The following is a 9645-nucleotide window of genomic DNA, read 5'->3' on the forward strand; positions in this document are numbered from 1 at the left end:
TCATTATACACTTAAAGGGAGGGTATGTAGAATATTTTATTCTAATTGTATAAACATAACTAGTTCATGTCTCCAGATACAAACTAAACATGTTCAAATCAAATTTGACTTCACTGAAAACAAACTGTAAGCAGAATGAGCATCACAATTAAACATTTGAATAAAAACCAGTTGGACATAAAACTAAAATGCCTCTTTCTAACCCGAATCCTCGCTCTGCAACTCAGTGAGGGAAGATTTCAGGGAGTTCTGAACTTTCACATACGACATGGCCTATCCATACACTGAGAAGGAGAAAAACATCAACGTGTCCTCTATCTGCAGGTTAAGCCACTGGCAACAGGTTCAGATGTGATAGTCCCTTTTTTAAACCAGTAACAACAGCTTAATAACAAGATGATTGATATTTTCTGCTTAACTCCAAATTCTCTGCAAGAAATAGCTTTTTTCCAACTACAGACAGAGTTGATAAGAGAACAGGGTAAACCTACAGGTGCAGTATTCATTAGAAGAGGGCAGACTGTTCCCTGAGCTGTTGACACGACCTGTTGAGTCATGTCGGACAGAATGACTCATATGGAGCATTTTTAGAGTTTGTCGAGAAGCATAGGGGATTACAGGGTGGTAAATGAATCAGTAGTCAGGAATTAGCCTTGGGATGCTCCAGGTGTTACAGGATCCTGCGCACTGTTGTTATTATTGCATCATCAGCGCAACTGTTTTTTTATAGCAAACTGAAGGAAGTTTGGCTGGTTTTCTCTGCTCCACTTCAGCATTCTAGCATCAACATCTCAAGACAACGCAACGCATTGGAGATCAGCGTTATTCAGGACTTTGGGGACAGATGTTTTGTGGGCCGGGACGGCGGTTAAAGTTTTCCAGACTATCACTGTGTCATCTGTGTCATCATCAGACATCACTGTTGTCTGTTTGCTGTCGCTAATGAAGCGCTCCGTGACCCCAGTTCAGCAGGAAATTCTACCGTTGTGTTTGTGGTTCGTCTGCAATAAACTTTTTGTCTCAACTTTGCAAACGGTAGAGGTGCTTTCTTATTGGTCCGTGTGATCCATGTGACAAGAACCTGCCCAAATATAAAATGGCAGAGCAAGGACAGCAATTATACTGAAAACCAGACAATTGCGTATTTCGAGAACCTTGGACAAAGAGAACGCAAACTTCAACAAAGGTATGGTTCATTTTCTCTTTATTCAACTCATTTTCTTCTTCCTTTAAACTTTTACGCTTGCTTTACTTCAAATCAAGGTGCATTGGCAAGTAATCCATCTTCTATTATGAGATATTTTGTTAAAGCAAAATTGACTTTCTCTGTTTGTTGTCTTCACCATGGCAACCTAGTAACAGACATGCTGCCATGTGTTGACACTACGCAAGAACTTGTGCAAACTAGCAGGGAGCTGGATTTTTTACTTACAATTTTTCCTATGATAATTTCACTTTTAAGAAATGTGAAACAATTTAGAAAAAATAAAGCATAATAAATAATAACTTTTAGGTAATACATTCTTTAGGTGTAGTAAACAGACAAATAATCAATGGTTGTGTCCATAATGGTACGGAGCCCACCAGATGCGGATTGTACGTTTTTAAAGTAAGGGTACTTTCTGGCACTCCCAAGTTAGTCAAGTTTGTAAGTCAGAATCCTGAGAAAGTGCAAATGCATGTTCATACACTGCCTTCTGAAAAAAGATCACCAACTGGTTTCAACAAAGAAAATAGGTCATAGCCTCCTATTGGAAAGATGCTGCAAGTGTCATTCACCTGCAACACGGTATTTAAACCCGACTGATACGGTGAGCGGCTTCTTATTTCTGAAACAACCATGTGGAAGACAAACCTCGTAATCATGGAAAAGATGTCTGTGTGTTTGAGATGGGTCAAAAGAAAGAGAAAAGATCTAAGGAGAAGCGGAAACTAATCTACAACAGATTTGAACCCCAGTGAGAGCGTTGGGGACGAGCTGGAGAAGGCTTTGTGCAGTGGTCCCTCTCTCACATCATCGATACAAGATCTTCAAACACAGGAAATGTATCTTTTGACATTGCAGACGCGTATTGAAGCCTCAACGAATGCAAGGCTGTAATCAATGTTGAAGCCGGTCCAACCATTAGAGTGGGCCTTTTTTTTTACAGACAGTATTTGACCTATTCAAATGAATGAAATATCTTATTCTCACCACTATAGCTTGTAGGTCCAACTAAAGAGCACGAGAAAGAATATACAAATGGGCTCCGTACCATATGCACACAACCGCTGATAATTACTCTTTTTAATTTGCCAATAGAATGTGTTACTAACAAAGAAAAATGCGAAAGTTTACACGCTTCCAAACACTCACTAACGCACGCCTCCACTCATGCACGTCCCATGCATACTAATTAGTAGTGGTCAGATTGAACATTGTCATTGTAAACGGGCAAAGATTTTGTGCGCACTAAACAAGCTCTTTACATGGGGATGATGACCTCTTGCGTTGCGTGGCGGCGGCGGCGGCGTGGCAAGAGCCGATCACTGCCACTTGCGGCTATAATTGTGTATCATTTTCAGTAATAGGATGTACTCACACACAAAAACAGTTAAATTGTGCATAAAACTAGTGCATTGATTATAGGGTAAAATAAATACTTAATTCTCGATACCCTTGATACCCTTAAATGCTTGGTATCAATTACACAACCAATTAAAACCAGCGCACTACTGGGAGCATCTTGTTTCTAAAATTAGTCGCGCTACTATTTACCTTTTTCTTGTACTGGTGCAGATGCAGTGTGTACAGAGTTCCGTCCTGTTCCTCTCGATGCTGGTTTTGGCCCTGTCCTCCAAAGCAGACCAGAGTCCAGATTCTATGGACCTGGAGCAGGACCTGGAGCAGGACCTGGACATGGAGCTGACACGCCACAGACTGCTGCAGAGAGCCCGCAGTGCTGGACTCCTCACACAGGTAACATCAGGGACTATTGGTCCACTAAATTGTTCAAAGTTGTATAAATTACATTATTGTGAATTACCGTTCTATTTTTTGCAATAGCGCTCTATAGTGCAACACACTTATGCAGTTTTAGCTCTTAGTAGTTGTAATACATATTGTACTGCCCACTAAACTACTTGAAATATTGAATATTATCATTAAAACACTCTTTTTCCTAATTTATTCCATTCCCACAAACAAAATCTGTGCTGCATCCTTGTCCATCTTACATACCGTACTACAACTTTATTACCCATCTCTGGTTCCAGCTTTTTCAATTTTTTCCATGTTTTAATGTATTGGAAAATAGCAAGAACATCTTAAGAATGTGAAAATCTTATGTATGAAGTTTGAGCAATGCTATAGCTGATATTTTAAGTTAAAATGTATGCTTTTTTATGGTTTTGTTTAACTATCTTCTGTATTTTCAGCGCGCCGTGGAAGACCTTCTATTGGCTCAAATGTCGATCCCTGACGCCAATGCTCCCAAACCTTCTCTGGCCAAGGAGCCCGCTGGACATGTGACCCTCCAGCGCTCAGTGGAGACAAACAATAACGGTCCTGAACGCAAGGCCGGCTGCAAGACCTTCTACTGGAAGGGCAAGACTGCCTGTTAGAAGCCCATCCAATCACAGCACAGGACACAGCTCCTGTTAACAACCCTGTAACCAATAAAGAGATGTATGTAAAACTAACGCTGATCTAATTTCTCACTAATAACTTTTGGACATATTTTATCCAAAAGTGTGAACTGCAGAGCTCTGGGGCCTCATTTATAAACCTTCATGTGCAATTCTTAAAAAAAAAATTCAAACGTCTTCAAATGTCTTCAAACTTCTTCAAACTTCTTCAAACTTCTTCAAACGTCTTTTTAAATTTTTTTATGGAAATTTTAACGTCTTCAAATTTCTTCAAACTTCTTTAAAATTCTTCAAACTTCTTCAAACTTGCTAATCTTTCTTAGCTCAGATCTCCTTCTGTCTCATCTCCAAAAAACCTCAAAGTGTATATATCAAACCTCAATATATTGTTTAGGGTCATTTTTGTTCATTTACATATATTTTTGTCTTTTTATAGATTGCAAACTTAACAAGGAAAGTCACACGGAACATTTTTGTACATTCTTTATAAATGTGACCCCTGGGCTTAATTTGATCCCCCATTTCTTTCTCTTAAATTGAGATTGTAAATGATCCTGAAAATGTTTTTTTACGGATACGGAAACAAACTGAGAATGTAAAATGACGTCTAATCCGGGAACTGTCCTGCCCCCTCAACTCATGTGTGTCAAGTGTAAGAATAGATACAGTCGACAATGCGTCATATTAGGATAGGAGTTGCAACATTTTTACTCTTCTAATACATTTCCTCTCTATTTTAAGTACAACTAATCCAAATCTTAATGGAGGTTGTTGATGTGGCGTTACCTCAGAAATGTAAATAGATTGTTCTGTGTTAAAATGTTAATATGCAGAAGAAGGCACTAGCATCGCGGTAAAGTTCAGCACGCAGCTTATGTTAAGATACTTAGCTAAATATACAATAGCAGAGGTCCGTTTACTCAGATGCCGACTGTATCTATTAACAAATGAAGTCCTGTATCATCTTGCATCATAAGTAGATGACCATTTTACATTTTCTTCACTGTAAACTGCAATATTAATCTAAAACGCCTCAATAATCGAAACAGGTTCATTGGATGCAAAACGGATAAGCTTCTCTCTCTTCATGGTGACGTTACACCTTAACAAGCAGTGTGATATTTTAGAACCTACATGTCTCATGGGTGGGGATGGGGGGTAGGTGAGCCTCGAATGCTGAACGATACGGGGTTACTGAAACCCTCCAGTAGAAAAGTTGCATTGTGTGCCTTTAAGATTTACGATCCATAAGAGACATGTGCCTGTAAATGCTTTAGTCACTATAACATATAACTATAACATGTACTCAAGTGTAAATGCTGTGTGATATTGTTGTGCCTTTGTGTTACTGCCTATTGGCCATGAACCTTTTGTAAAAGAGGTTGAAATCCTTTGTTGAATAAAAGCAGAATATAATATTAATGTTGATTTTACATCCAATATTTCAGGATCCATGTTTCCTTTGAGTAATGCTTCATTTTATTTTTGGTCACCAGAAGATAGTCAAAAAAATTCCCCACATAATATCATGAAGAATATTTGTCATAATTAGTTTATTTGGCAAAGTAAAGGCCTCATAAAGGACCCCCACAAATGAGAAGCGTGTTGGTTGTAATACTCAATACATAATGATTCAGTACGGTCATGAAATGGCTTTAAAGGTGAATTCAACAAGTTGATTTATTTGACAAGTGCTATTAAAATGAGTTCACTTAACGTTTCTGTAAATACACCAGGGTTAGTCAGGCAATTTAAATAGACAGGTACATTAACATAAACTTGCCTTATCAGTTACAGAGATATGTTGCTCTAATTGTTCAGCAGAGCCTAGTCACGCTCTGCTGGACAAAAAGAATGTTTTAATGAATCAAAACAGGTCATCTTTTACATGGTACATTGCAAAATAGTCAATTCAGTGCATTCATCAATTCACTTTTCCAAACGCACATATAACAAGTGTTTAGTGATCCTTGTTTGCAAAATGATTCAAGCCTGTGAAGTAAAAGGCTTTTGTGTGATGCATTTAAATGTGCCCTTGTCATTCAGAATCAAAACGAATCCAGGGAAAACAAAGGGAAATACATTTACGAGTTTCAAAACGAAGTCAGCGCAACTTATGCATTACAATAAACTCTATGTATGAAAGAAAAGAAAGTTTGTGTATCCTTTCTCAATTGTATGTGAAAAGAATGGTTCTCTTCTGTGTCTGATAGCACACACTTCCATATTTCAGTCAATATTTGCTTCATAGTGATCGGGTCATACATGAAGATTACCAAAGTCCTCAAAGCCTATTTTCTGTTTGGTAATTGTCTAAATTCAGAAGAAACACATTCAAATACATCATACATTCGCGTGCACTCGAAACTTCCAGAGTGTCAAGAGAGTACTTCGGATTTCGTTTGTGTACAGTCCGTATACAATTGGATTCAACAGCGGCGGGACCAGGAAAATCAACATCCCCATAATCTTCTGCAAATCGGCCGACACATTTTGAAACCTGTGCGAAAGAATGGTGAACGTCGCCACGATTTCAAACATAACGAATATCACCAGTTGAGCCATGCAGGTGTTGACAGCCTTGGTTTTCATGTCCAACTTTTTCGTAAGCATGCACGAAATCAGAATTTTGACATAGGAAAAACCCTGCACGGAGACACTGATCGCTTGCATTACCGCCGTATTGAACAAACCGACGATATTATTCAAAGTGGGGTTCCCGCACGTTAGCTTCAAGAGAGACGGGTTATCGCAGAAAACATTCAGGATTACGGATCTGCATTTGGGTAACCGGGACTGGAGCGAAAACAGAAGGCAAACAAAGGCAAAATCTAAACCCCAAACTAAAGAAATGATACAAATAACGATCTTGGGAGTCATCAAGGTGGCATAACGCAGAGGCATGCATATAGCGACGTAGCGGTCAAAAGACATAGCGGCTAAAATAAACAGCACGCCGCCTCCGTACATGTGCAAAAGGAAGGCCTGGAGGACGCACAGAGGGTAGCTAACATGATTGCTCGTGGTGACGATGTCTGAAAGCACTTTGGGGAGCATGGTGTTGATACCGACCAGGTCATTGAGAGGCAGGCTGAAAAGGATAAAATACATCGGCTTGTGCAGGTTGCGTTTCAGAATGATCAGGAGCAGCAAAGTCACATTGCAGAACACGCTAAAGAGGTAGATGGCGATGCCGAATAAGAAGATGGGGTATTTGCCTCCGTCCGGGATGTCAAAGTTGTTCAGAGTAAGGTCGAATTGGAAAGATGTGTTTGACATTGTGAGTCGAAGGAGCGAGTGAGTTAGAAGGTAGAAGGGGAGACAGGCAGAGCTCGTGCTTTTATCTCTCACCAACACAACTCCACCATCGTCAGTGTTGTCCTCTGGGATCTCCTCTGGCTTTGTGGGAAAAAAAATACCCACAACAGAAAGAGAGAATATCTTCAAGCATTTAAAGTAGTTGAACTCACAATACTAAACAATCTGTGTAGTTACAACTAATGAACTTACTCAATGCAAGGTGTAGCAGGTGAATAGGAATCATCATGTAATGTTTATCTATAGAAATATTTGTTTATTTTCTTTCTTTACTTGGTCTGGACAGTGCATGTCAATGAACATACATGAAACACATGCTGTAAACACGGCAGAATATCAATCCGTTGTCCCACATTCACAGTCACAACACACTCTCATTCATACGCCACAGACTATTGTAGATGTTTTTAGTGGTAGAGGAAACAGGAGCACCTGGAGGAAACCTACGCAGACATGGGGAGAACATGCAACTCTACACAGAAAGGCTCGGCACCACGCGGTAATCGATCCCAGGATCTTCTTGCAGTGAGTTGAGAGTGTTGACCGCTGCGCTGCCGTGTCGCAAAAGCATATATTCTACCAGGAGATCTGACTGAAAATTGGCCTAAAAATGTAAATTCCGTCCTAATTTTTTACTCATTGAGTGTAGGTAGTACTTAAAGTGGTGATCTTTATGTCTCTGTGGGAGAAAAATGCATTTTAAGAGCATGGACTTTGAAGTCACAATGTCCAAAAGTTTGAAAAGGGATTCATATAATAAAACATTTTAGGAGCAAATTGACACTCTTGTATCCCCCTAAAAGCCTATATGTTGAGAGAGCGAACTGATAAACAAAAAAAAAGTGGAGGTCTGCCACAAATGCCTGTATATACTCCTTGTCCAAAAAAACAAGTCGCCACTTGGATTCAACCAAGCAAATATGGCAGTAGTGTGCGGTCAGGGCAATCAAGGAAAGCAGTAATTGACCAATACAATCTAAAATGATGGTTTGACACAACTGAGCCTGCTTAGCTTAGCCTATTTTCCCCTCACTTCTGCTGCTAAAGCTTGGCTGAAGTCACGGTCTCTTCTAGTGGCCTCTACAGGTTGCTGGGCAGTACTGCGGGAAGCTTGGTTGTGCTTCTGTCGCAGCTGCACAGTCTTTTACCTTCTTCAGAGCCCCGTTCATGCTCCGCTCTCTTTCTAGTTGAGGCTCTGCTCAGGTTTCTAATGATTAGACCAGGGGTGCTCAAACTTTTTTCTCTGCAAGCCAAATTTTTCAAATGTTTTTCTCAGTATGAAATTGATTCATATTAGCATGCCAAGGGTCAAACTTAATTTTGTGTTGCATTTAAAACGAGAAGATGATTCAATTTTCTTTTATTAACATGCTTTTAATGGACTTGATGTGTTCTCCTGTACAACTATCAACTGTCTCCGTCAGCACAAAATGTAATCGAACGATTACATTTTGTTTCGAGATCTATTCATCTATCGAGGAATAGATCTCAGCATGGCCAGGTTTGGTCCGCCGTCCCCATTTTGGACACCCCTGGATTAGATCACTGACTTTGGCCTGCATCCACTAAATATGGATGAACACCCCAAGTCTGCTTCATAAACCACATGCTACTGAAATACAGTAGGCCTGAGCCTCCAACTGAATAACTGCTGCATGGATCTTGAACTTTCAGCTTCAACACGGTAGTCAAACCCAACCGTTGCAGTGAGTAGCTTCTCATGAACCCCAGAGAGAGTGTTTGGGACAATCTGGAGAGGGCTTTGTCTCCATCATCGATACAAGATCTTGGTTATAAATTAAATACATATTTTTTTTTATATTGCAGAAGCTTATTGAAACTATGCCACAGCAAATGTGTGCTGTATTCAAAGCTAAAGGCGATCCTACCAATTATTAGAGCATGTGACCCTTTTATTTTGGACATGCAATGTATGAAGTATAGTAGTATAGCAGATCTGACCTGCAGCAGGTAAAGTTATATATTGCACCTTAAAGGCGGTATGGACGATTTTTCGGCGATTTGAGAACGCAGGTGGGAGTGCGCACGCGCACTCCCCCGTGCGGACTGATACAACACACACGTGTGTTTGTTTATTAGCGCAACGGAGCGCATTACATCGCTCGTCTCCCGTAGATTTCTGTCCACTTCTGCGTCAGCTCGAACTGTCTTTCTCCGTCTTCATTTTGCCCCGTACACTGAGGGAACTATATTATGATAGATCCATGCGCTTAGGCACGCGGAAACGTGGGCACAAACCGCACGCGGCTGCAGGTGAGCGGTAGGTGCGTTTTATGATTGATGCGTGGCAGGACAAATGATTTATCCACGCCACGAGGAAATATGACAAAAAATTTGCTGAAAAAAATCATCCATACCACCTTTAAGAGATATCAACTTTTGTATAAGCCTAAATTACACATATTTGTTGACATTAGAGGCAAAACATAACCTATTATACATAATGCTTTATTGCTGTTAATATTTCCCCCCAACTAGATGACTGTAGGTACATCATTGAACATGTTTCCATTTTAGGTACATAATTATATGTTCACAAATTTCATATGAGTCATCCACAAATAAGGACAAAGCTGGAATTGTTCAGTGCAATGGAACATCTTCCAACCCAAAGTCCACTTTGTTGAATTGTGCGTGTGACTGAAAAGATTTTCTTTTTGTTTTGTGATTTCTGTCATG

General features: G+C 39.9%; 2 protein-coding genes across 2 annotated transcripts; one reads left to right on the forward strand and one right to left on the reverse strand.

Annotated features, from left to right (window-relative positions):
• Nucleotides 1-2779: 2779 nt before the first annotated feature.
• Nucleotides 2780-3681, forward strand: LOC140370667 (somatostatin-2-like). The gene is made up of 2 exons (XM_072457867.1): nt 2780-2959; nt 3418-3681. The coding sequence occupies exons 1-2, from the start codon at nt 2780-2782 to the stop codon at nt 3601-3603; spliced, it is 366 nt and encodes a 121-aa protein (XP_072313968.1). The 3' UTR covers nt 3604-3681.
• A 2289-nt stretch (nt 3682-5970) lies between these two features.
• LOC140372701 (olfactory receptor 52B2-like) lies at nt 5971-6930 on the reverse strand. Its single transcript, XM_072459807.1, has one exon. It carries the CDS (start codon nt 6904-6906, stop codon nt 5971-5973), a length of 936 nt encoding a protein of 311 aa, XP_072315908.1. The 5' UTR covers nt 6907-6930.
• Nucleotides 6931-9645: the final 2715 nt, after the last annotated feature.

Source organism: Eucyclogobius newberryi, unplaced genomic scaffold (assembly GCF_026437365.1).
Source record: "Eucyclogobius newberryi isolate DKJ021-1_F unplaced genomic scaffold, fEucNew1.0.hap1 SCAF_10, whole genome shotgun sequence".
NCBI classification, from domain to species: domain Eukaryota; kingdom Metazoa; phylum Chordata; class Actinopteri; order Gobiiformes; family Gobiidae; genus Eucyclogobius; species Eucyclogobius newberryi.

Excerpts from the sequence above, each read along its gene's own strand:
- LOC140372701 (XM_072459807.1), bottom strand. The coding sequence starts at position 6,906 with ATGTCAAACACATCTTTCCAATTCGACCTTACTCTGAACAACTTTGAC.
- LOC140370667 (XM_072457867.1), top strand. The coding sequence starts at position 2,780 with ATGCAGTGTGTACAGAGTTCCGTCCTGTTCCTCTCGATGCTGGTTTTG. Across the intron at positions 2,960-3,417 it reads GTGCTGGACTCCTCACACAG|CGCGCCGTGGAAGACCTTCT; the intron begins GTAACATCAGGG and ends CTGTATTTTCAG.